The sequence below is a fragment of the Ambystoma mexicanum genome, chromosome 13 (assembly GCF_040938575.1).
Source record: "Ambystoma mexicanum isolate Mex_15411 chromosome 13, UKY_AmexF1_1, whole genome shotgun sequence".
In the NCBI taxonomy this organism is placed as follows: Eukaryota; Metazoa; Chordata; class Amphibia; order Caudata; family Ambystomatidae; genus Ambystoma; species Ambystoma mexicanum.
Window position 1 is genome coordinate 797,979,083 of NC_090938.1, and position 27,828 is coordinate 798,006,910.

At 47.8% G+C, this 27,828-nt stretch overlaps 1 protein-coding gene across 5 annotated transcripts in view; it reads right to left on the reverse strand.

Annotated features, from left to right (window-relative positions):
* The window catches only part of SYNGAP1 (synaptic Ras GTPase activating protein 1), a 2,054,767-nt gene that overhangs the window by 1,312,333 nt on the left and 714,606 nt on the right, over positions 1-27,828 (reverse strand). For all 5 annotated transcript variants that reach the window (XR_011283210.1, XM_069635198.1, XM_069635197.1 and 2 more), the window contains exon 2: positions 26,356-26,477. Coding sequence is in view for 4 of the 5 variants with exons in the window: in XM_069635198.1 (XP_069491299.1) it covers positions 26,356-26,477 (122 nt within the window). In the remaining variant the exon portion in view is untranslated. The remainder of the gene's footprint in view (positions 1-26,355; positions 26,478-27,828) is intronic.

Genomic DNA, 27,828 nt, shown 5'->3' on the forward strand with positions numbered 1-27,828 from the left:
ATCCAGATTGGAGGGATTCCTGCATGGCCTCCTTTCCATCTCTAACGATGGCTAGGAAACCTTCCCTTTCTTCCCCTTCTGGTATGTGAACCGCCGCCATTGCGATGCACTCCCACAGAGTGTATGAAAATGTTGCCAAGGCACATGTGGAGTTGGCAGATTTTAATGCCATGCTCCCGGCTGAAAATACCTTCCGTGCCCAACCATCCACATGCTTATCGTCCCTGTCTGGAGGGATAGACGGGTACGAAAGTTTGCTGGAAGCTGTGGCTGCCTGTATGACCAGACTCTCGGGAGTTGGATGTTTTGACAGATAGCTGGGGTCGCTACTGGCTGGGCGGTATTTTGATGCAGAGGACTTATTTACCGGAGGAATAGAATCCAGAGTTTCCCAATTCTTGGCCACCCTGTTTTGTAAGGCTACATGAAAAGGTAGTACTGGATATTCAGTGGGACCATGGTCCAATATGTCTGTTAAATCGTCTTGGACGAATTGGGCTGGTGGTCTAGCCCATCCCAAGTAATCTACCACCTTGGTCATTAACTGACGGTAAGATGGACTGGCATGCTCTCCTTGATCTGGTCTACCAAAGTCATTCTCAGGAGAAGTGTCAATGCCACTTGCATTATGTAAAGACTCCACCAAATCCCTCATTCTGCTTTCCTCTGAGATTGAGCATTCTGGGACATTTGGGAATGTTCCAATCCAAAAGGTACATATTCCAATCCAAAAGGTACATTTTCCTCCTCGGATCTCTCCTGTTCCTCAAAAATTGAGGTCAAGGATTTGAAAAACTCCTTCCTAGGGAGAGGCTTGAAAACCTTCTCTGGGAGAGGAGGAGGAAGAGGTGTAGTACCAGGCTCTGAAGAAATTACACGTTTTGTAACTTTCTCCTTCTCTTTTTCTGGCTGCCCTGGCTTGGTTGAAGCCTTTGGCACCGAGGGTTTCGGCGTCGACGTCGATAAAGGCAAGGGCGTCGAGGCAGTCTTCCACGATTTTCCCTTCAAGGTGTGACAGGTCTCGGACGGCGTCAGTGACCTCGAGCGGTCGATTCAACTCGAGCGTTTATCACTCGGCGTCCTGGAAGGTTCCCTATCCTTCCTTTCACGATCACCCGGGCTCGAGGGCGCGCGAGTGTCGGAGCGATGACACTCCCGGCCGGCTTCCGAAGAAGGCACGGACCGAGGCTTCGCCTTCTCAAACACCTCAATCATTTTGACCCTGAATGCTTCCCATTCTTCGGAAGACGAATGTTTCGTGGGGCATTTCATTTTTTTTTTAGACTCATCTGACGACGAGGTGGAGGGAGACCTGTGGCGTAGTTTCTTTGATTTTTTTGACAAAGACGACGAGCGATGAGAATCGCTTCGGGATCTATATCGATGCCTTTCGCGTCTAGGAGATTTCTCCTCATGGGGTCTCGACTCGACGCTAGAGGCTTTTCGATCCTTCCGACCTACCTGTAGCTTTCCTCTCCTTTTTCGCAAGGCCTTCCCCGTCATCGCCTGACACTTCGAACAGGCCTCCATGTCGTGGCCTTCTCCGAGGCACCACAAACACTTGCAGTGCGGGTCCGTGATCAACATTTTTGAGCCGCACGACTTTCATTTCTTGAAACCCGATCTCGGGGTCGTGGTCGTTGTCGATGACGAGGACATATTTCTTCTTGTTTATATATATATTCTTCACAGAACTCGAGGCGCGTCGAATGTCCGAAGCAACGTAACTGCGGAAAAACGGAACTGAAGCCAACGGGTGCCGCGCATGCTACTTATACACCCGATGACGTCACCCTCGACGGAGGCCTTCGAGAGACCATCGACTCGACGACATCGACGCACGGCGCCCTATGCCGACAAAATTTCCGAAGAGCAGCAAAGCTGGATGGAATACATCTAAGATGAGGAATACGTTGGAGGACACAATCCACTCGAAATGTAGTTAATACCTGCAGAAAACGAGACCTGGGAAAAAATAGGCTCTGATCGAAAAGAATTTGAAAAGGTGGAATCCTTCCTTGACAAGGCGTCAGCCTTGAGATTCACCCTGCCAGGTATGAATGTAAAAATTATCTTATAAGGAGAAAAGAAATGCGCCCAGTGGGCTTGTCTACTATTCTGAGTCTGGGCATATTGTAGGGCTCGGAGGTTACTGTGGTCCGTTTGAACCTCAATTGCATGACAAGCTCCTAGCAACAGATGCCGCCATTCCTCGAAGGCACGTTTGATTGCAAGTAGTTCTTTTTCGAGGACGGAGTAATTCCTTTCGGAAGGCGAGAGTGTCTTGGACATGTATGCCACTGGACACTCTACTCCCTGATCGTTCTCCTGTAAAAGAACGGCTCCCAATGCATGGTGAGATGCGTCCGATTCCACAATAAACCTCTTAGTTTGGTCTGGGGTAAGAAGGATCGGGCCTGAGATAAAGCGCATCTTAAGTTTATCAAAGACCAACTGAGCTTCATCCGACCAAAGAAAATGCACTCTCTTCTTGAGAAGAGCGGTCATTGGTAAGATCTTCTCTGAGTAGTTAAGGATGAAACGCCGGTAGAAATTGGCAAACCTGAGGAATCTCTGAAGTTCCTTCACACACCCAGGAGTGGTCCATTCGGTAATAGCAGAAACCTTTTGTGGATCCATAGAAATTCCTTGAGTCGATAAAATGTATCCTAGATATGCCACCTTGTCCTTGTGAAACTCAAACTTATCCAATTTACAGAAACGGTGATTATCAGACAATCTTTTGAGTACTTCCATAACATGTCGTATGTGTTGAAAAGGGGATGAAGAGAAGACCAGAATATCGTCCAAATAAATTATCACCAAATGGAGAAGAAGATCGGAGAAGATGTGATCCATGAAACGCTGGAAGACGGCAAGGGCATTAGAGAGGCCAAAGGGCATGACTCTGTATTCGAAATGCCCGAAAAGGTGTTTGGAATGCCGTGTTCCATTCGTCGCCAGCCCGAATACGGATAAGGTGGTAAGCTCCGTGGAGATCCAATTTTGTAAAGATGGTAGCTCCTTGTACGGCTTCAAGTATGTCAGGGATCAAAGGCATAGGATACCTATTGGCAATTGTGATTTTATTCAATCCGCGATAGTCGATGCATGGTCTAAGTTCTGTAGTATCCTTTTTAGGAACAAAAAATAATGAAGCTCCTGCTGGGGATGTAGACTCTGCAATAAGCCCATGACGCAGGTTCTTTTGGAGGTATTCCTTCAGAACTTCCTTTTCCTGCGATGATAAGATGTACATGCGCCCGAAAGGAATGGGAGCATCAGGCATCAGTTCGATTGCACAATCATCTCTCCAGTGAGGTGGGAGTTCAGCATATTCAGTGTTTGAGAATACCGTATGAAAAGGCTGACAGGCGTCAGGAACACCCTGAATATGATTAAGCCTAGTGGAGTTTGGTCTAAGTTCTTGCAAAGAAGACCCAGGATGAAACCCTAAGGCTCCGCTCGAAAGACAGTGTCCGATACAATGTTCAGAACCCATAAAAAGGGTTCCGGCCGTCCAGTTTATATATGGATTATGAACTCTGAGCCAAGGTAGTCCAAGTATGATTGGATAATGGGCGGTCCAGATGATGTCTAATGTGATAGTTTCACTATGGGAAGCTATCTTCATATGAAGTGGTTGAGTCTGTTTAGTGATCGGACCAGATACCAACGGAATTCCGTCAACTGATTCAACTGGAATAGCTAGCTGTTTTAACGTGCATGGTATACCCACTCGTTGAGTCCACTGAAGATCAATGAAATTACTGGCGGCCCCACTGTCAATCAAGGCAGGTACTTCCACTGGTTCAACAGTATCCCATCGGAGAGTTATGTGCAAAACTACCATTGGAAGATCGGGGATCTCAGTAACTTGAGAGGGCACATGTATAGGTGAGGAACCGTTTCTCAGTTCCCTATCCGTGGTTCCCCTGACGGTAGGGAGCGAGCGTTTCCCAATCTCCTAACTGGAATTACGGGACAGTTCTGTACGGCGTGATCCTTGACTCCACAGTACATACAAATATTTTGTTGGCGACGTCTGTTATGTTCATCCGGAGTCAGACGACCTCGAGTTGCTCCAATCTGCATAGGTTCCTCTGCTTGAGCCCTCATGGACATGGAGGTGGCATCAAATGTAAATCCTGGATTCCTGGGCCTGCGACGTTCTCTATGTCTTGCCTGTATTCGATAATCCATTTGCATAACCATAGAAAAAAATTCCACGAGATTAGGGGGACGAGGAACTCGCGACACTTCATCCTTTAACTCCTCCTAAAAAGAGTAATGAGAGAATCGTCCGCCCAGGAAGTGCCTGATGCCAATTGTTTAAACCTAGTAATATAGGACAGTAGGTCCTGTGACCCTTGCCTAAAGTCCAAAAGCTGTTCCTGTGCTGAGATAGTAATCTCCTGCCTACCAAACATGGTCCTAAGGCTATTCAGAAAGGCCGGATATGAATCCAGTAAGGGGTTATTAGAGGTGACTAGTGGTGTAGCCCAAGCTAGAGCTGGACCGGTTAAGTTAGAAATTATATGACCAACTTTATCCCGATCAGTGTGAAAGAACGCAGCCTTAAAAGAAAACTGGACAGTGGACGCTTCAATGAAAGCTTTCAGTTTATGGGGGTCACCGTCATATAAACCTCCGGGTATTGGGCCAGGGGATAATTCAGAGCAACTGGGAGCTCTCGCCATATGTTGGCGTAAAATAGCATTTTCCTGTTTTAAAGACTGTACCTCAGCGGTCAGTGACTGAACAGCTGTCAGCAATTGTTGCTGTTGGGCCGGGTCCATTTTGAGTTTTATGCTCCAATTGAAGAGCGAACTAAAGTTTCACTCACCGTCCTTAACCACTATCTTTTTTTTTTAGGCGTTGCTAACTGTAATAATTGTAATACTGCGATAATATTGTATCAGCTGTGCTTGAAACACTTTCAATCAGTAGCAATGACAAGGAAAGAAACTTCAGCACGACTCACCAACGGAGAAGAACTCTTGGACCAACTTGTGACCGGAACTCAGGTAGGGTGATGCTGATAGAAATTCCCCTGAACTCTCCCTCTCCTCCCGTGGCAAAAAAAAACCCGGATGGAGAGAACGACCGCAGGGAATCCTTCGGGGGGAAGAAAACCCTGCGTGTCTGTCAAGTCGTCTGCTTCTGGTAACTTCCTAAGCAGCTATACTTCAAGGTTGGTGCACATCGTAAGGTCTAATATAAGGAAATGAGAAAGACACAGTAAGTAAGGCTTGGTGTAGATTTAGACAGTATATTAGAGGAAAAAAGGAATCGGGACGAGACTCACACCTGTAGAAATTATGATACGTGAAACAGGATGCTCAGATTTCGGGAAACTCCATTAAATAGAAAGAACGTGTTAGAAAGGGCAGAGAAAGAAAAAAGATATGTGTACCTCCTACGAAAAGAAATACCTGTGATAAGGGACGGAACTGCTTCCGAGCTGCGGTTCAGAAAAGTAGTCGGATATTTGTCAGGAGTTGCAGAAGCATAAGATTGACTGGGAGAGAAGGGAACAATGTTAGGGCAATTCCTACAGTGTGAAAGATAAAGGAAGAGCTAGCCCTGCCTTCGTACCTCTGAGATTACTGAGGGATGATATTGTTTGATGTACGGAGGTAATCCAGAAGAATTCTCTGAAAGCGTGTGAGTTCGTTCTGCTCGTGAAAGTACTGCGGTTTCGATTTTACAGCTGGGAAGCAAGGTGTACTGATACAGGAAACAGAAGGTAGAAGGTAATTACAGACAGTAAACGTAATAAGGACAGAAAGACAAAGCCTAGGTCCGTACTTACGCAGCGTTGATAAAAAAGTAGTAGCAACGCGCCCGCTTGTCGCAGGAAGAGTCAGATATGCTGTGCTTGGTCGAGGGGGCAGAGTCGAGTTGCCGTGTGGAAACAGAGCAGCTAGACTGCAGCAGGCAGTACTAGCCGCCATCTTAGATGTAAAAATGGACACTGCATACCTCTGAACCCAACGGTGCCATAAGGACCAGCGCTTTCTAAGAGGCGTGACTGATACTATGCTAAGGGCAATAAGGCCAATCAGTTTCTGGTGAGGAAATTGGCCAGAGCTAAGAGACGTAATATGATCATTGGCCTGTGTGACCAGCAAGGGTCAATACAATATGGTGAACAAGCAAAAACCTGGCTAGTAGAGGCCCACTTTATTGAAACTATGTAGGCAGCCCCCGCTCCTTGGAAGGGCAGAAGCAATGCATCGAAAAAGCCTCTTTACTGCATCTGCCTTCAGAAGAAGGTTTGGCTCTAGGTGCCCCAATACAGGTGGAGGAAGTGGATGCAGTTATTAGATCTCTGAAACCTAGAGCCCCAGGCCTGGACGTGTTTTCAACGAAATGTTATAACATAATCAAAGTCCAGGTTTTGGTCCCGTTAACAACACTTCTCAACTCCTTTAGGGAGACTGGTTCTTTAACTCCCTCTATGCAAGACTCCACTACTATTCTGATATTTAAACTTAATTAAGGTCCCATGGCATGTGCCTCCTACAGGCCAATATCTCTTTTAAACATTGATGCAAACATCTACTCTAAGGTCTTGGCCAATCAGCTAGTTCCGATTCTCCCCGGACTAATAGACTCAGATCAAACAGGATTTGTTCTTGGAAGGAAAACGGGAGACAACATTCGGAGAGATCTAAATATGATAGATACAGTCACGTCTGAAAACCAGATGCTAGCTATTTTAGCGCTGGATGCCACTAAAGCATTCAACAAGGTAGACTGGTCTTTCATGAAACTAACTCTGGAGACTTTTCAATTTGGTCCTCTCTTCTGGAAAATGGTCCTGGCCAATTATGTTTCACCCAATACTTCATTACAGGTAAATCAGGAACACACACCTCCTATTCCCCTGAAATGCGGGACACATCAGGGTTTCCCTCGTTCCTCTTACTGTTTGCCCTGATTGTGGAACCCCTTGCTCAACTAATACGACACAATTCCTCTATTGAAGGGGTCGAAATACAAGACTCTCAGCACAAGGTATCTCTTTATGCCGATGATGTTTCACTCACACTGACCAATGTTCCATCTTCCCCTCCTTACACCCTTAGAGAAAATTAACTGTTTTGGTCAGGTGGCTGGGTTACGGCAAGTCAGTGGCATTGGGGGTGGGACTTTCCATTGACGAAGACCGCTCTCTGCAATCTTTCTGTCCTATCAGGTGGGAGGAAAAATTGATTGAATATTTGGAGGTCTGGATCTCTGCTTCCCCATTTGGGGCCAACTTTCCACCTTTAATTAAAGTATTGGAAGCAGACTTAGAGAGATGAACGACTCAGGAAATCTCCTTGATGGGACGAATCACAGCCGGTAAAATGGATTTGCTTCCCCGATACCTCTGTCTTTGCATGTCTCTACCAGTTGAAATCCAGCAGATTCGTTGACCGCCTGCAATGTAAAATGTTGTGATTCATCTGGCAGGGTGAAAAGGCTAGAATTCCCAGAAAGGTCATGTTGGGGGTTGCCCGTTTAGGGGGGCACGGAGTTCCAGACCTCCACAAGTACTACGTTGCGGTGCAGCTCTCCCATCTCTCGCCATGGATGTCTCTCGATACTCCTCCCGAAATGGATTACCATTGAACAGGCTAGGCTCCCTCTGCGTTTCTTGCCCTTTGTCCCCGGATCGGCACAGAAACAATGGAGCGAGCTGCTTACCTCTACCAGGGTTACATTGAGGACCTGGGACTGGGCACTACGGCAAAACAAGATCCCAAGCGGTATAGGGCCCTTATACCCAGTCTTTCATAACCCAGCTTTCTCTCCTGGCATGCAACCAGGGGCCCCTAGGAATTGGAGACGAGGAGGTCTACAAACTTTATCTCAGCTGTTCTGAGACAACCAGCCATTTCAGCTTTCTGAATCAGATGGATTTGCATATGCACAGTTACACCACCAGATCACACAGCCATTGGTTAGACAAGGGCTACACGTGATCTGAGCCCATCGGAGCTTACAGTTCAGGAGGGCACACAGGCTGGTAGCGTCTTCAGGTTATACAAACTCCTTTGAAATGACATGCTGGCTGGGCGCCCACCTTATATGTGCCGCTGGGAGGTTGACCTGGCCCAGCAACTGGAGGACCAATCCTGGCTAGACATATGGGCTAGAAATCACTCCTCCTCCAGATGTGGCACCAATAAAGAATGCACTCTGAAACGTTTATTTCGTTGTTATTAGTCCCCAGTACAGCTGCATTGTGTGCAAGCAATATTGGAGCTGCAGTGTTGGCAGAAATGTGGAGCGCAGGGGTCTTATTTCCACATGTGGTGGGTTTGTCTGCTTGTCAACTCCTTTTGGGACAGTACTGTCTCTATAATAGAGGCCATCACTCACATCAGACACCCAATGAAGCCTGAGGTCTACTCATGGGCGCTCCAGTAAGGGAAGTTGATTCTAAATCTGGGAGGGCCGCTAAATTAATAACACAGCTGCTGCTGGCTGCACAGTTCATGATTGCCGCTGTTGGAAAGCCCCTGAAGGCCCGTTATTAACTTTGGTGGGTCACGCTTTGGGAAATCCTGGTGGCAGACAATGTCATGGCAGCCAAGGATGGACTCGTACACCAATATGAGGACATTTGGACCCCCTTCCTGGGATATGGTCGGAAGTTCCCAGCATTGACATTTAAACCTAAACTTTCTGAACTTTTCCTGCGAGGTTCTTGAACCCTTATGAAGGCGGGACTGTTGGGGGGAGGGGAGGGGGAGAAAGAGAGAGCTATATGACGTCTTATTTTGCACAAAGAGTTTTATGTTACCTTATTATGCAATTTCATTTCTGTAATGCTGATTCATATGTACAACAGAATAATCACAGTTGTTAAAAAATAATAAGGCTAAGTTGAAGGGCATCAGAGAAGTACAAAATGTATATGAGACCATGAGGGAGCTGGGCAATGCTGCTGCAAGCTGCACAAGATACGGTACTAGAAGAACATAGAAGGCTGCGAAGCAGGCTGAAACTGGCCCATATCGTATGGTCAAAAGTAATAACCAGGAGTATGTGGCATGGCTACCAGTGAGGTCCAGGCATGGAATAAATCTTACTCTGTAGCTCAGTCTGTCCTGTAGACCTGCTACTTCCTACCAGACATAGTGACCTTACCCAGGGTGGGCGGCTCTGTTCTTACTAAGCCTGCATGGTGTCCTACAGGGGGTCATGTTTCAGTAGAAGAGGACCCTGGAGAGGTGGCCCAAAGTGTAGACCCCTTGTCTGTGGGTGAGCACTAAAGAGGTTTTGACTGCTTGCAGGATTTATTTGGTTGTCATTAGAACAAGACCCTGGAGAAGTAGCCTAGAGTGGAGACCCCTTGCCTGCAGTTGAGCACTAGAGAGGTTTGGCCTACTAGCAGGTTGTGGTTGGATGTCACTGATATGATATGATATGGCATTTATAACGTGCCTATACAAGTGTTTCAAGCAGGATGAGGCAAGGTAGGGGAAACAGAGGAGGACAGAGACAGCGATCCTACTAGGGCAGGCGACATTGAGATTGTGCAAGTGCAGGAGAGGGGGAGGGGGAAAAGTGCAGGAGGAAAAGGGAGGGGGCAGTGCAGGACATAGGATAACAGTAAGATAATATAAGGGCAATAAATAAAGTGTGGCAAGTGCAAGGGTAAGTGCAGACATCAGGTGTCAAGTGCCAGTAGGGGCTATAGGGATACGGAACCGTCCCTGAGTGCAAGGGGGCCAGGGGGGCAGTGCAGGTGTGCAACTGGCGGGGAGGGGAAATGGGCCCGAGATCAGAGGGTAGCCAGGTAACCAGTGCAATTGAGGACCCTGGATAGGTAGCCTAGAGTGGAGAGATGACTGCATTAAATGAGGACCCTGGATAGGTAGCCTAGAGTGAAGACCCCTTGCTTGGTGGGTGAGATCTAGAGAGGTTTTACCTACTTGCAGATTGGGGTTGGATGTCATTAGAAGAAGACCCCAGGGAAGTAGCCTAGAGTGGAGACCCTTGCTTCATGGTTGACCACTAGAGAGGTTTGGCCTACTTGCAGGTTGAGGTCGGACATCATTAGAACAGGACTCTGGGGAGGTAGCCTAGTGTGGATACCATTGCCTAGCAGTTGATGACTAGAGAGGTTTGGCCTACTTGCAGGTTGGGGTCGGGTGGCATTAGAAGCGGACCCTGGAGAGTTAGCCTAGAGTGGAGACCCCTTTGCTGGCGGTTGACTACTAGAGAAGTTAGGCATACTTGCAGGTTGCGGACGGATGTCATTAGAAGAGGATCTTGGAGAGGTAGCCTAGAGTGGAGACTCCTTGCATGGCGGTTGAGCACTAGACAGGTTTGGCCTACTTGCAGGTTGGGATCGATTGTCATTAGAACAGGACCCTGGAGAGGTAACCTAGTGTGGAGACCCAGTGCCTAGCGGTTGAGCACTAGACAGGTGTGGCCTACTTGCAGGTTGGGTCCGAATATCATTGAAAGAGGACCCTCAGGAAGGTAGCTTAGAGTGGAGAACCCTTGCTTGGCGCTTGAGCGCTAGAAAGGTTCATCCTACTTGCAGTGTAGCGTCGGATGTCATTAGAATAGGACCATGGAGAGGAAGCCTAGAGAGGAGACCCCTTGCGTGGTTGAGCACGAGAAAGGTTTGGCTTACTTGCAGGTTGGGGTTGCATGTCAATAGAATAGGACTCTGGAGAGGTAGCCTTATGTGGATACCCCTTGCCTAGCAGTTGACGACGAGAGGTTTGGCCTACTTGCAGGTTGAGGTTCGTTGTCATTAGAAGAGGATCCTGGAGAGGTAGCCTAAAGTGGAGACCCCTTGGCTGGCGGTTGACAACTGGAGAGGTTTGGCCTACTTGCAGGTTGAGGTTGGTTGTCATTAGAAGAGGATCCTGGAGAGGTAGCCTAAAGTGGAGACCCCTTGGCTGGCGGTTGACAACTGGAGAGGTGTGGCCTACTTGCAGGTTGGGGAGGATGTCATTAGAAGAGGACTATGGAAAGATAGCCTGGAGTGGAGACACCTCACCTGGCAGTTGACAGCTGGAGAGGTTTGGCATACTTGCAGGTTGGGGAGGATGTCATTAGAAGAGGACTATGGAAAGATAGCCTGGAGTGGAGACACCTCACCTGGCAGTTGACAGCTGGAGAGGTGTGGCCTACTTGCAGGTTGGGGAGGATGTCATTAGAAGAGGACTATGGAAAGATAGCCTGGAGTGGAGACACCTCACCTGGCAGTTGACAGCTGGAGAGGTTTGGCATACTTGCAGGTTGGGGAGGATGTCATTAGAAGAGGACTATGGAAAGATAGCCTGGAGTGGAGACACCTCACCTGGCAGTTGACAACTGGAGAGGTTTGGCATACTTGCAGGTTGGGGAGGATGTCATTAGAAGAGGACTATGGAAAGATAGCCTGGAGTGGAGACACCTCACCTGGCAGTTGACAGCTGGAGAGGTTTGGCATACTTGCAGGTTGGGGAGGATGTCATTAGAAGAGGACTATGGAAAGATAGCCTGGAGTGGAGACACCTCACCTGGCAGTTGACAACTGGAGAGGTTTGGCATACTTGCAGGTTGATCCACCCAAACAAAATCTGGATTAGGAGATGGACGGGAAAGAAGTTCACCCGGGGTATCTGACAAGGTCAGAGAAATACCCTGGTACTTCACGTCGGGTGCTCCTAAACTAGAGAGCATCTGGCAGGGGCTGGATTCAGGAATGTAAATCCAAACCGCAGCTCAGCGTCCACACGGCAGACAAACTGCAAGAGGCTGTGTTTAAACTGTAGCCCGTAGACATTTATCAAAAATCCGACACTATTTTCAATGTGGGCATGCCGGAGCTCGGGGGGGGGGGAGGGGGTGGGGTTGTTGGTTTGCGACCACTAAGGGCTCCCTTCAATGGCTGACACCCCAACCCTTTCATTGACACTCCTCCAAAGACGTGCTCGCTCTCAGCCGACCTGACGCAGTGTATGGGTTAATGTTTCCCAGAAAACCCAATGCTTTGCGATTGGTGGAAATATCAGGTCCTGGGCTGACTAGATAATTATAATCATTATTTCCTGAAAGCCCCCCTAATGGTGAGCACTGCAGAGCGGTGTGCATAGGAACCAACATTCTGCTTCTGCTTACAGTCTTGTGCATAATAAGCAGCCCTCTGCATGCGTGCTAGTACTGTGCATGCGAGCCAGCACTGTGTCCCTTCCTACAGCACTGTACATAAACACCAGCCTCTTCTCCTTCCTAACTGTGAACAGGAACCAACACTGTGCTCTGGCCTCCAGCAATGTACATAAGAACCGGCATTATGCCCCTGCCTCTATCACTGTGCATAGGAAGCAGAACTCTGCTTCCAGGGTCCAGAATTGTGCACAGGAACTAGCGCTGGTCTTCTACCCCATCACTTTGTGTAGGAACCAGAACTCTGCCCCAGTCTCCAACACTGTGCACAGGAACTGGCTGTGTGCTCCTGCCCCCTGCACTGTGCATATGAACTAGATGTGTGCTCCCGCCCCCTGCACTGTGCACAGGAACTAGCTATGTGCTCCCGCCCCCTGCACTGTGCACAGGAACTGGCACTGTGCTCCTCGCTCTAGGTCTGTGGACAGGAGCCACAACAGTTTCCCCATCTCCAGCATTGTGCACAAGAACCAGCGCTCTACGCCTTCCTATCTCTGTGCACAGGAGCCAGCCCTGTGTTCCTGCTTCGGCACAGTGCTCATGGGGCTGCACTCTGCGCCTGCCTCCATCGCAATACATACCGACCAGCACTCTTCCCATGTCACTATTACTGTGCAAATGAACCAGCGCTCTCTGCCCCAGAACCTGTGCATAAAGAAACAGCAATTTGTTTTATGCGCAAACATTGTGAATAAGAACCATTATCTTGCCCCTCCTCCGGCACGGCTCACGGGAACCACCACTCTGCTGCCAGGATATTAACCAATACTCAGCTTTCTGCCCCCGGCGTTGTGCAGAAAAGCAACACTCTGCCTGTGCATTATAACAAATGCTCTGCTTTCTCCCCCCAGCACTGCGCATAGGGACCACCACTCTGCTGCCAGCTCTGTGCATATTAACCAATACTCTGCTTTCTGCCCACAGCACTGCGCATAGGAACCACCACTCTGCTGCCAGCACTGTACATATTAACCAATACTCTGCTTTCTGCCCCCAGCATGGCGCATAGGAACCACCACTCTGCTACAAACATTGTGCATAATAAACAATATTCTGTATTCTTACCCCAGCACAACGCATAGGGACCACCACTCTGCTACCAGCACTGTACATAATTACCAATACTGTGCTTTCTGCCCACAGCACTGTGCACAGGCACAACACTCTGCTACAAACATTGTGCATAATAAACAATATTCTGCCTTCTGTCCCCAGCACTGCGCAAGGAACCACCACTCTGCTGCCAGCACTGTGCATATCAACCAATACTCTGCTTTCTGTCCCCAGCACTGCGCATAGAAAGCGGTCCTTTGCTGCAAGCACTTTGCATAAGAACCAATACTGTGCTTTCTGCCCACAGCATTGTACATAGGAACCACCACTCTTCTGCCAGCACTGTGCATATTAACAATACTCTGCTTTCTGTCCCCAGCACTGCACACAGAAACCACCACTCTGCGGCAAGCACTGTGCATAATAAACAATACTGTGCTTTCTGCCCACAGCACTGTGCACAGGAACAACACTCTGCTGCAAAATTATAAGTTACTCACTGTAGTGATTAACGTACACTTAGTCCTTAGTCCCCTTTCCTCCATACTGCATGGGCGTCCCTTCCAAGGGACAGGAGATGGAACCTTTTTCACCAGAAAAAAACTTCTTCCCCCTTAAATTTAGAGGCACGCTGGGGTGCGGCCCTGGGAGTATGCGCTCCCCTGACTCTGCCCTCCGGCGCCACACCTCAGTCCCCATAGACATGTCGACAATAGATTAACATTGCCTAATGACACCAGGATTATTAGGGGGAGTATGGTGGGACGTATGGAGGAAAGGGGACTAAGGACTAAGAGTACGTTAGTCACTACGGTGAGTAACTTATAATTACTCTTACGTCCCATCCCCTTTCCTCCATACTGCATGGGCGATTACAACTGAGTGTAGCCCCAGGGTGGAGAGGAGACCCTCCTTAAGCAAACAGGTTTCTAAGAACCGCCTGTCCAAATCCTGCATCTGATCTAGAGCCGGCATCCAAACAGTAGTGCTTGCAGAAAACCGAAGGGGTGGCCCATGTGGCCGCCCTGCTTATGACTTGCCAGGGGACATGCCGCTGGAATGCGATGGCCTTTGCCTTGCCTCTGACCGCATGGGCGTGCATGTTGGCCAGAAGTGGCTTATGCGGTCCCTCGTAAGCTTCTTTGATGGCTGAGACCATCCAATGGGCTATGGAGGCCATGGAGGCCTGATATCCCGGTCTAGATCTGCCAAGGTGACGAAAAGTGCGTCCGACTTGTGGAAGGACCACGCAAGCCCTTAGTCCTGTCCAAGTAGAATTTCAAGGCATGCCTGACATCTGTGCCTCGTCTTTGGGCTCAGCAAAAAACATAGGCAGCTCTATTTCTTTGTTGAGATGGAATGCGGAAGGCACCTTAGGCTGAATGCTGGGTGTGTCCGCAGGACTACTTTATCTCTGTGAAGCGTAGTGTAGGGCTCTGAGGCGACCAGCGCCTGGATTTCTCTTATCCTGCAAGCCGAGGTGAGGCCGACTAGCAAGGCTGTCTTAATGGTGACCAGGCTGATGTCCACGGACGCCATTCGCTCTAATGGTTTGTGCGCCGGGGCACCCAACACTATACTTAGGTCCCACACGGGGTGTGGCCTCTTGATGGGCGGGTAGAGTCTGGCGAGTCCCATCAGATGCTTCTTGACAATGGGGTTGGAAGAGGAGAAGACCTCTTCCTCTGAGTTTCTGTAGGCCCCAATGGCTGCCAAGTAAGTGCAGCAAGTGGCTACCTGCACGCCCAAGTGGGCGAGGTGCGACAAGAAGGAGAGCACATCGTCCAAGGTAAATGCAAGGAGGTTGATATCCTTAGCATCTGCCCAGTGGCAGACCCTGGTCCACTTGCTCTTATACTGGGCCCTGGTAGCTTTGCTCATAGCGCCCTGTATGATCTCTATGTTAGCCTGGGACAGGCTGAGATGTCCTATCGTGACCTGTTAAGTAACCACGCTGTGAGGGCTAGTTTCTGTGGTGCGGGGTGAATGACCCTGCCACCCTGCTGCACCAGAAAATGTGCTGGGCCCGTCGGAAGGGGAATGGGAGGTCTCTTCGAGAGGCTTAGCAGCTCCGAGACGAGAAACTGAAGAGATATCCTGAGTGCAAAATACTATTACTTACAAAAGTATCAAATCATTTTATTTATCATGATACAAAAATTTTTTGAACAAGTCAATTAATGGCATTCTACTTTGTAGGGCATCAATAAATCACGTAACACACCAGCATAGATGAACAAATAACTGTGACTAAAATACATCCATCTCAACAAACATTCATAGTGCAGCATCCAAACCATACATCATACATAGTGACATTCAACCAACCAACAATGGCTAAAAAGATAACTAAATTAATTAACATTATTTGCCAATTGGGAGTGGGACAAACATTCATCACATCCCATTTGATTATTTTAATGTTTACAAATATATTAAACAAACAGCAATAGAATTCATTAAAAACAATCTATCACAAGGGCGGATCTGTGAGGAGAAGTGTTATGTAGATCACAACCCTAAAAGAATGAACTCATTCTTTTAGGGATTGTTTTTAATGAATGCAGGGACATGTTGGAATACAGCTTCTTCCTGTACGCCTCCAAGATATTCTCCTCCTTGCCTAGCAGTGCTGCGGAGGAAGAAGCTGAGGACGACTGAGGCTTGGAGTATAGTGATGCCGCAGCGATCACCGAAGAATGCGGCTGAGTGTGGGCCGATAGAAAGAGTGTATCCCCCTCCATCTGCCTGTACTTGGCGTCCAGGAGTCGATTGACCGGCTGGACCAAGTGGGGATTGAGCCAGCCCTTTTTGGCCAAGGCGACTACATCCTCCTGCATCGGGATCCCCGTTCTCACTGCAGGACAGAGCGTGAGGACTTTGGCGAGGACCCCCCCTGATGGTTGATCAACCTCTGATTGAGGAAGGCCCAAGTACTATGCCAGACCCGCAAGACGTTCATGGAAGGCCTTGGCTGATGATGGTGTGTCGGGGTCCACCTCCTCATCTGTGCCCACCTGAGGGTCCGGTTGGACCGGCACCGGTGGAGGGGTACTGGGAGACGAAGGCTGTGGTGTGGAGATCCAGAGCCGGAGGCTGCAGCGGAGGCTGGAACGGGACCGCCTGCACAATCGGTAGGACCGGAGCAGGTGGCGGCGGCTAAACAGGGGCCAGGGGCGCCTGAACTGGAGCCTGCGGCGCTGGAGCCATTGGCGGGAGCCCGTCCCTGACCCCATCCAAGGAGATTTCATGAGCCCGAGGAACCTTTCAAAGAATCTGTCCTCACAGGCCGGAAAATGGTAGGCAATACTGACAGGGTGGCGGCCGGCTGCTGGAGCTGTTGCGTACCCTGACAACACGGGCGCAGCAGGAACCTGCCTTGCGCAAAGTAAGGGTAGGCTGTAGGCCACTTACCTGGTTGACACAAGTCCCACCTTGACAAACGTTCCTCCTTCTGCTCCCTGACGTTGTGCGGTATCGGGCAGATGTCAGAAATGTCTGGCACGGCAGCCATTTTGTCGAGCTGCCTTCCACATGCCTGCGTCGTGTTGCTTGGCTCGCTGGGCCCAGCTCCGTCCAGGACTCTTGAGTGTGCATCATGAGGCCTACCCTGTTCCTCAGGCCGAGGCCTGGCAGGCGTTTCGCCCTCGGCGGATCTGCAGGTAGAACTGTGTAAAGGCACCTCCTTTGACATGTTGCCGGTACAAGGGTGTGGCCCCTCGGGTAATGACCCAGTAAAAGAACCTTCTGGTCCCTCAGCACTGTCACCGAGAGGATCAACTGACCCCTCGGCCTGCCGGCCGGCAGCTGCTATAGCCTCGGTACTCGTGCTGGTATAAGGACCTGAGCGGCCCTTTGGGAAGGAGTCTCCCTTGCGGGGTGCGCTGGAAAAGAGCTGCCCTACCTTGGGCTTGGATCGATATATGACGGAGTCCTTCAAGGTCCTCTGGAGGCGATCTCTGGAAGAGTTCTCTCCACCTGGCTAGCCTGTTCTTCGGAGACCTTGAGGAGAGCGCATCGCATGTGGTACAAGCTTGCCAGCCGTGGTCTGGGCCAAGGCAACTTAGGCAGAGGGTGTGGGGGTCTTTAGTTGGAAAGAGCCCGTCGCAGGATGGACACCTGCTGAACCCTGTAGAAGTCGACATGCGCCTGAGGACCGAGTGTCGGAATGATAAAAAGACAGTAGAGACGAAGTATTTGCACGTGGAATTACATGGTTGAAGCCAAACCCAGGAGCACTGGTAAATTTGGCTGTTGCCCGTCGACGCAGAAAAGGGGACTGGCACGAGGTGCCAGAGGGTGGAGTCAGGGCAGGTCATGCTCCCAGGGTAGCACCCCTGCATGCCTCTAAATTTAAAGAGGAAAGTTCTGTCTCCCGTCCCTTGGAAGGGACGCCCATGCAGTATGGAGGAAAGGGGACGGGACATAAGAGGCATCGAGTGGCATTGTAAGCCAATGCCACTCAATGCCTCTACAACTGTGGACAGCAAACGGCACTCTCTGCATCCAGCACTGTGCACAGCCAATGTCACTCTCGACCTCTACCACTCTGTACAGCAAACAGCACTCTCTGCATCCAGAAATGTGCACAGCCAGTGTCAATCTCTACATCTACCACTGTGCATAGCCAACAGCACTCTCTCCATCGAGCACTGTGCACAGCCAATGCCACTCTCTACCTCTACAACTGTGCACAGCAAACAGCACTTCATGCATCCATCACTGTGCACAGCCAGTGTCAGTCTCAATCTCTACCACTTTGCACAGGGCACTCTGCATCCAGCAATGTGCACAGCCAATGTCACTCTCATTGTCTCCTACTGTGCACAGCAAACAACAATACATCCATGTGCATAAGAAACAGACATATACACCCCCAGCAACAATGACCCTGGTTCCAGTACTGTTTATAGAGGCCAGCACTCTGCCCATGATTAGATCACAGTGCATAAGAACCGGCACTGTCTGTCTTCAACAGAGGGCATAGAAACCAGCTGTTCTGCTGCTGCTTCCACTACTGTGCAAAGGAACAAGCACTGTGTATACCATCGGCACTCTGCCCCGTGCATAAGAAACAGCCCTATATTACTCAATCATTGTGAACACTCTGCTCCCTGCACCAGCACTGTGCATACAGACATCACCTTGTTTTCTGCCCCTGGCGCTGTGAATAATAACCGGGACTCAGTCTCTGCATCCATCAATTCCTATAGAAACAGCAGTTCCCTGACTCAATAACTGTGCATACAACAGAACCCTGCTTCACAGCACTATGCGTGGGACCCAGCACCCTTCCTCTGACTCTAGCATTATGCATAGTGTGGGGTGTATTCAAATGCTCCAAACTGAAGGTCCCTTTCACATGAAAAGCAGGATTTCTCAACACTGACCCAAAAACAGCTTTGCATGTGTGGCTGCAAGTAGAAACTGAAGTGCTCTGTGGAAAAGGCCTAGCTGTAAATGCAAAAGGAAAAGCAGCATTTTAATCCACAAAGGAACAAGGAATTAAAAAGGTCCTTTTCACATGAAAAATGGGACTTTTAAACGCTGACACAGAAATGGCATGTGTGTTTGCAGTTTAAGTGTGAAAAATGTACCCCTGCTAACATACAAATGTCAGGGAAAAATACATCAGGCCTTTGACAAAAAGTTATGTGTAATATGTTTTGCATGCAGAATACCAGCAAACTTATGAAAGAAAATCCCACTTTTTCCATGAAAATGTTTCTGTAGGCAAGAGGCAAACCCTTTTTCCCAGCAACCATAAGTCTGATTGTGACTCAGGGAACTGTTATGGCCATCCAAATTTGGGTTCTGGCTGATATGAAAATGTTCCAAGGGTGAGAGTTGGTGAACGGGTGGAGGGTAGAATTAGGAATATTGGTAATAAATAACATATTCATAAGTGTTATGTTTTTTGTGAAAACTACAGAAAATTGCCACATGGCTGTGCAAAATGGTCCAGACCTGGCTGCTGTCTTATTTAATTTCCCATGATTATCTGAATCAGAAAATATATATATTATGGCATTTGCGAATAAAATGATAAAGTTTTGCCACATAACTAGATTTTTGCCAACATTTGACATAAGAACACATGGGGATTGCAAATGGGAATTGCCATATGTCTGTTCCAGACCCCTAAACCAATCCTTAGCGGGAGGCTGGTTTTGGGAGGAGAGAGAAGGGTTAAGTGTCCAATCCTATTTGCGACAACTCTTGCAGGGTTTTCCCCCCAAGATTATAAATTTGTTGGTGTCATTGCTGCTATATAAGGGAGAATGCACTAGGAGGAAGGGACAGACAGAGCTGTTGGAATTTACCATCAAAGAGAGCTGATGAAACTTACCATCTGACAGCTGCAAGGAAACACCAGAGGAGATTGCCGAGATTGCATCTGGGTGGAGTTGTCTATTTCTAGGTAGGCCTAAAAACGGACTGGGTTCTATGGTGTAGGGCAGAAGGCCATCCTTGAAAGGGGAGTGACAACACTGCTGCTCTATCTTTCCAGAGTGTCCTGAAATGTAGCTTGGGTTCCTGAATTTAAACAGAGGTGTTATATGTAAGTATAACTGAGCCCTGGGAAACCAAAAAGTGGGGGAGTCTGCTTGCCGTAAATCATTCCCCTCTATAGTGGGCTGGGGGCAAAACTGCATAGATCCTTAGCCTACTTAACTAAAAAGATTAATTAAATTAATTCCACATTTGGTGGAACACTACAGGGTGATTTGTGTTAAAATTCCAAATTAACAAAGCTCACTTCCCAGTGAGCACTGAAAAACTATAGCCTATAATGTAAATGGGTAATCCTTTTTTTTCCTGTCGACCCTGACTTCTTTGAGGAAGAGGAGTGTCTTTGTTCTTAAATCAGTGCAACCTTTTTGTCCAACTTTCCCCTAACACAGGCTTTTAAGTTTGGAAGCGGGGCTGAGCATCCTACATTCTCAAATCATCCCAATTTTTACCATCCAGATTCCCCAACACCGGCCTTTCAGTGGCAGGGGGGTCTAAAATCAATAATTCCCAAATCATACAAATTGTTCTGTCAGACTTTCCCAACTCAGGCCATAAGTTTGGGTGAAATAATAATTGCCATATGCATTTGTCCAAAATCTGAAAAAACAAACTGCTAGCCTTTTAAGCATGCAGGAAAATCGAAATTGCACTGCAGTACATCTATAAATGGGCTCACTGACCAGCGCTAATTATTTCTTGAAGAGAAATTTGTAGAAAGTAAACAATTGTGATGTGTACTCTTTTCAAGTCACTTTTGTGATTTATTTATGTTGAGAGAAGTTTATTGTGTGGTGCCATGGATAAAGTGGTGTTTGACATTTCAGTGTGAGTTTCGTAACATTGAATCCAAATAAACCAAAATATGTTTCCTGTATACTGGCCTGGTGTTTGGCTCATTGGTAGCTCGGGGGGAGGGATCCAAGGGGTAGTAGATGAATTGGAGATAGGGCTGAATAAAATAATCCATCAAACAGTTTGTTGCAAGACACCTTGAGTGGGGAGGGAAGGAACTCCCTGTGTTGAGGGTGCTTCTCAATAAACTGTTACAATAAGAACAATCACTAGCTCTTTTTGCCTTTAGCATTGTGTAAGAGTCAGCACTCTCTGACCTTGTGCATTATACACAAGCCCATATGCCTCCAGCCTGTGAATTAAAACCAACATGTTGCTCCTGGATCAAGCACTGTGCATAACCACTAGCAGGCCTGCCCTGTCTCGAGTAAAAAACAAAAGGACCAGATTGCTATGCCTCGGGAAGAGTGCATAGGTGTTAGGACTCTCGGCTGCTACTGCCTTAGAACTGTGTGTGCATAGCGATGAACACTGGCTGCTACCAGCTCCATGCACAGGAATCAGCATGTTATGACTCCAGTACTGTGTATAGAAACCAAAACTCTTGCACATTGTGTATTTAGGACTGGATGTAGCAACAGGCACTCTCTGTGCTACTTAGAGTACTGTACACAAAAAACCAACGCCCTCAACCCCCACCTCCAGGAGTGTGCACAGCAACCAACATGGTCTGGCTCCAGCACAATGCATAGCAACAAAGACTATCTATCCCTCCCTTCAACAATGTGCATAGCAATAAGCAATAAGCCCATGGCCTATAGCACAGTGCATAAATACAAGCACACTGCCACCAACACAGAACATAGCAACCAATACTTGCCCCCTGCATCCATCGATGTGCAGGGGAACCGTCAGTGTCTGCCTCCAACACAGTGCGTGGCAAGAAACGCTCTCTGTCTCATGTCCAAGAACTGTGCAATACCCAGAACCTAACACCTCCAGTGCATAAGACCCAGAACTAATTTCCTTCCAGCACAGTGCAAAGGAACCAGCATGTTACACCTCTACTGTTCCCTTTCACCAGAACTGCGCATAGGAACCAACACTATCACTCCCTTTCACCAGGAATGTGATTAAGAACCAAACAGTAATGTTCATAAGAACCAACAATACTGTTCCCTTTCACTAGTAATGGTCATAAGAACCTACACTAGTAGTCCCTTTCACAAGGGCTGTGCATAGAAAACAAAAGCATGGTTCCCTTTCTCCACCAGCATGCATAAGAACCAACTTTCTCTGACACAATGCATAAGGACCAAAATGACTGTTCCCTTTCTCTGATGCTGTGCATAAGAACCAACACAACTGTTTCCTTTAATCCACAATGTGCATACAAGCCCACAGTATAGTTCCCTCTCACCAGCACTGTGCATATGAGTCCAAGCTCATGTTCCCTTTTACCAGCACTGGGCATAAGACCAAACACTACTGTTCCCTTTCACAGCACTGCACATATGAACCCACACTATTGTTCCCCCGCACCAGCAATGTGCATAAGAACCTGCACTACTGTTCCCTTTCACCAGCAATGTGCATAAGAACCCACACTAATGTTCCCTTTCACCAACACTGTGCATAAGCACACACCACTGTTCCCTTTCACTAGCCCCATGCATAAGAGCCCACACTACTGTATCCTTTTAGCACCACTGTGCATAGGAACCCACACAACTGTTAAATTTCACATGCACTGTGGTTAAGAACCAACACTACTGTTCCCTTTCACCAGCAATGTGCATAAGAACCCACACTCCTGTTTCCTTTCCCAGGCATAAAATAAGCATTGTCACATAGCTATTTGCTATGCAATTCTGTAGGTTTGCTACTCAGATTGACACTTGTGTAGCAAAGCCAGCTATTTAAGTTACCCTGTTCAATGAAACCACAGCTCACCCTGAAATCCTCTCTTGTCCCCGGGGTTCTCTTCACCCTCTTTTCTCCGTTCACTGCAAGTTCAAAGGGGCTAATGGGGAGAGAGTGCAGCAGTAATCATCTTAACCACTCTTGAATACCAACGGCCTTTATGGGAGTGCTAGGCAAGAATGTCATTTTCAAATAATTACAAACCAGAAGTAACTGGGATGATACTTGTATTAAGCTAACCCTATCCTGTCAGGCAAAGACCAGTATGTGTTATCTTTATTTATTTTTTTAAAGACAGTCATGCAATTCCATTCCTAAAAATGTAAGTTGTTGCATAATGCATAATTACAGTATTGATACTGTGAAAAACTGCATCATCTCAATACTTTAATGTAAAGTTTAGGTTACTGTATCTAAATCTCATAGTGTCAAACTATATTTCATTTTATTGGGGAAGATACATCATAGTGACGAGTGAACACTTTTGAAAATGTACATGATCACATGTGTTTTTTCATGGCAAACCTAGTTCTGTAACTTGCTGGTTGCACATATCTGTGACACTGGTGCTCAACCCATGAGCTGACCCCATACTTCTTGACATTCTATCTTATCACCCTGTTGCTTTACACCAGCTACCCTGAAAGTGAGATGTTCGAAAACTACAATATTACTCATAGTTTTCCCAGTTCTCTGCATGCTACACTGCACACTCTGCTTAGTGTGTTACTTTCTTTCCCCTTACATAATGAATACACAAAGTTACCTAGATGTTTATGCAAAGTAGGGATCAATAGTTTGATCTGTACATTGACAGATCTACTGCACTACCATACACTGTAGTTAGCCTCCCGAGCTTGTTTTGCTCTATAATTATAATTACATTAGATACCTGCACCTGCAGAAGAGAGCTCGTAAAACTGTTTTCATAGCCTTTTTACCATATCTATTTATTTGTGCCAATTCATGCAGCTAACCAATTACATTTACAGACACTCATTCAGGGTTCACAGTGGAGATGTTTGAAACTTGTATTTAACATTTACTTTGCAGACAATGTCAAATACAAGTTTCACTGTGCATGGCTGGCCTCTGGGTGGCAGCAGGGTCGCCAAACATGAAGTGAGTTTATGGTGACATGCACCATTTTACAGAAAACGCATTTAAATTTGTTGTCATCCGTTGCTGTCGGTAGAGTGCATGTCAGTAAGCTAAGTTACTCGACCTGCAGGTCAAGTACAATATTAAAGAATTTGCAAGCCTGACTCCACTCGACCTGCAGGTCTAGCGACATTTTAAAGAATTTGCAAGGCCTGTTTCCCATAGCTTACTTCAAGGGTACACAAGACTGTTGTATTGTTGCTCATTTTATGTTTTGGGTACAAATATCCTCTGTTGACACTGAACATATTAGTACAACATTGCTAATCAAATGGATTTGTTTGCTAATCAAGACAATTTTAATTATCAAACTCTGCTAATCAATGTTTGAAAGCTAATGTAGGCCTTGCTTTCAACAGCAATGTGCATAAGAATAATCACTTCTGTTCCTTTTCGCCAGCACTGTGCATAGGAACCAACACTACTGGTCCCTTTCACCAGCAATGTGCATAGGAACCAAAACTGCTGTTATTTGTTGCCAACACTGTGCATAGAAACCAACATTACTGTTTCCTTTCTCCAGCACTGTGCATACGAGCATGCATTATCTGCCCTCTGCTTCCAGGAATGAGCATAGGTGCTAGAGCACTCTGCATAGAACAGGCTTCCCCTGCAGTCTCTGCACCTTCGCTTAATGTTTCCCCTCTAACACAGTCCCTTCTCTATCATTCCATTTCTATTTCTTCCCTTATTCCCTCTACCCTCAACGCCCTCCGGCTCCCCCCATCTCTCTTCCTTTTCCTCGACCCCCTGCTTCTCCACTCCCTAGCCCTCATTTCCTTCTGTCATCTCTCGCATGCTCCCCCCACCCTCTCTGTCCCTTTCATCTAACTCTCCACCCCTTCTCTCTGCACCCTCCCAACCCTTTGTCTCTCTCTCCTTCCTCCTCTCCCCGCTTTTCGACGTCCTTACAGCCGTCCTTTGCCCTTCTCCCTCCTCCCCAGCTCCTTCCCTCTGAGCATGTCATCTACTCTCTATATCTTTGCCTCACCTTCCCACCTACCCTTTTTCGCCCTCTGCCGCTCCTTCACTCTCCCCCATCTCTCTACGCCCTCCTAACCCTCCTTCACTCTCTCCTCTTCCTGGCTCCTCCCTTCACCATCCCCACCCTCCTTCATCCTCCACTCCCCTTCCCACCTCTCTACGCCTCCCCCAATCTCCTTCGCCCTATCTCCCTCATCCTACTCTGTCCATGTCTTCGCCTCTTCCTCTTTACCCCAGCTTCCCCTCCGCCTCCCCCCTCTCTCTCCCCCATCCTCCTTGCTTTCTCTACCTCTCCCATCTGCACCGATCTGTATTCTCATGGTTACAGGATACAGGAAAGCACGCGATCATCTGCGGGCCCAGCTTGCCTCACTCCCACATACGGTAGCTCATCAACAGCTTCCAAAAGCAAGCAGGAAAATGCAAGCTCCGCTATCAGAGGCGGATCTTTGGCCTCGCAGAACCGAGCCAACGGAACGCCGCCATTACTAGCGCATGCTGCACTCCAACCTGCAACACGAGAGGAAGGCCAGCTCCTGGGGGGTCGTGACCATCCAGAGTTACACCCCAGTGTGCAAGTACCGCCTTCCACTATCGCCACACAGCTATCACACACATTCTCTCTCTCACTCAAGGGAGGGCATTATGGCTAATGTTACTATGGAGACCCTGCCTGCCACCAGGAAGACATGCATGGTAGAGCCCCTGAGCCAGAAGCAGGATGGGCCACCCAGGACACAAGGCAAGGGTGTGCTCCCGAACCACACAAAGATTGCAGGGCAGGGCACATGTCCAAGATAAAGGGGAAGACAGAACCTTTTCCACCATAACCACGGTGGGTGGGCTCACATACTCAACTCAGCCGCATTTGGCCGCTGCCACTGGCCCTAAAATGGACTCAGCACACCTCTTGGCACGCTCCATACCCATCTTTAATGGACTCTCGTCCACTAAACACAAAAGCAGCACAATTTTACTGGCCTTGGCTAATGAACATGACTTAGAAACCCGGATCCTGGGAGAAGACGTCCGCGAAAACACTGGCTATTCAGGGAAGCGTCGATGGCTACAAAGTTAGTTTTGAGGGTCTGGAAGTTTGACAAATCATCCTCAAAGGCTGAATGTATTCAACAGTTCTGTAAAACGTCTCTGCTTGAGAGGGTAGCGGTGGAACAGCAGAGAAGATGTACACTGAATGAGGACATCTGGGACAGGTTCTTGGAATGGGATCTGGTGTGATATCTGATTGGTATTACCATTGTATTTAATTGAATGCGGGGGAGGGATGGGACTCTGTTTAAGGTCACCAATTTATATTTCATGTTTAGTGGAGATGTATGTTGTGAAAACCAATTAAAATGTTAATAAAGAAGAATTATGTTGAGCGGTATGGCAATGGCACGTCAGAGTGCCTCTTGCCACAGCTAAAATGATAGCACAAATCGTGACAGAGCCCCTTCCACATACTGTAACAACAGATCACACTTTCACCCCACAGGGGGCATCTTGGTCCTGAAAGCAGATGTTCATTGTTGCCCAACAGAATGATACTCATTGTATTGAGTGCAGAACCATTAGTATTAGTCCACTCTGCCACAGACCTTACAAAAGCTAAGATGACAACATCCAAAAAAGCAAAGCATGTGACTGCCACAACCAAGACAATGCCACCAATGATGCACACCTTAATAGAGCCACTTACACCACAACCAAGAACACACAGAATGATGGAGCCACCAATACGATGGCACTCACCTCATCCTCGTCAAGCATAAGCAATTGGTTTCCAGAGATGATGCAGTAGCGGGGATTCCAGGGAGGGCGGTCATAGGGTGAGTGAACGTAGGGCATTCGGTGCATTGGCGCTGCTCGCACATCTGAAAGAGAGGGAGAGGTCATGAGGGACCACCATCAGCCACCTGCACCTCCCAATCTTATCGCTCTTGAAATCACATGATCAACTCAAAAAGGTTAATGAGAGCAAAGAGCCACACACTTCACAAATTCTCCCACAGTCGCTGCTTGACAGCTACAAAATCAGTGAAACACCCTAATCACCAGTCACAGCACCCTCCACCGGAACATCCACAGGTCAAACAGCCCCAGAACCCCCCACCAAAACATCCACAGGTCAAACAACTACCAATAACAGTCGCCCTTCCAACTGTCCACACTGCAAGCAAGCACCGCAAGCAAGTACAGTTATCAATCTCACCTTCCTCGCCAACCTCATTATCTTCCAGCATCATTGCCAACACAAGACTCTTTCAGAGTCCAATCAAGAGCCTCCCCATCATCATCATCACCAAGACCTCACAACCTTCCACTGGACAAGCAATGATAATCAACAGCCCCATCTTCATCACCAACGTCAGTACCCTCTAGCGTACAAGCAACCACTGACAGTCCCACTTTGTCATCAACCTGAGAACATCAGTCCTGTTAACAAGTAACTACCAATAATTCTGCATTCATCATTAATCTCAAAACCTTCCACATTTCAAGCAATCACAAACAACAGCCACATCTTTATCACCAACCTAGGTGTCTTCCACAGAATAAGAAACTAGCAACAACAATCCCAAAATGATCTCCAACCTCAAATACATTCATATTTTAAACAACCATCAACAGCAGCATCTTCATTACCAGTCTCAAAACCTTCCACAGTATAAGCAATCACCCCCAACATTCCAACCATCATCAACCAAAGAACATTCCACTGTACAAGCAATGACAAGCAACATTTCCATCGCAATCATAACCTCTGAAACCTACATAGTGCAAGCAACGATCAATAGCCCTACTTTCCTCACTGACCTCAGAACCTTCACCTGTACAAGCAACAACCAATAGTTCTGTTTAAGCATGGTGGTGGGAGCCCCTCTACTGAGAACGAACATAGAAAAAAATACCTAGTTCTATGGGATGTCGTCCACTCAGGAGGGTCTACAACCATGTTTTAGCTCACTGTACCCTTCACAGAGAAGAAATATCCATTTGCATATCAGTCTGGTCCTACCCACAAGAACAGTGCAGCACCAAACTGCTCAGCAAAGCTCCTCTGAATAAGAGGACCAACAGCATCCCCAGACACGTTTTTTGACCTTGTTGGGCCTCTTCAGTGAGGTGAAGCTGAGCCTCTCTAAGGCACAGGGAGCAAAGGGTCCATGTCTGGATTACCCTGGGTTACTTAAGGTGAAACCCCAAGTTTCGCAAATTAAGCAA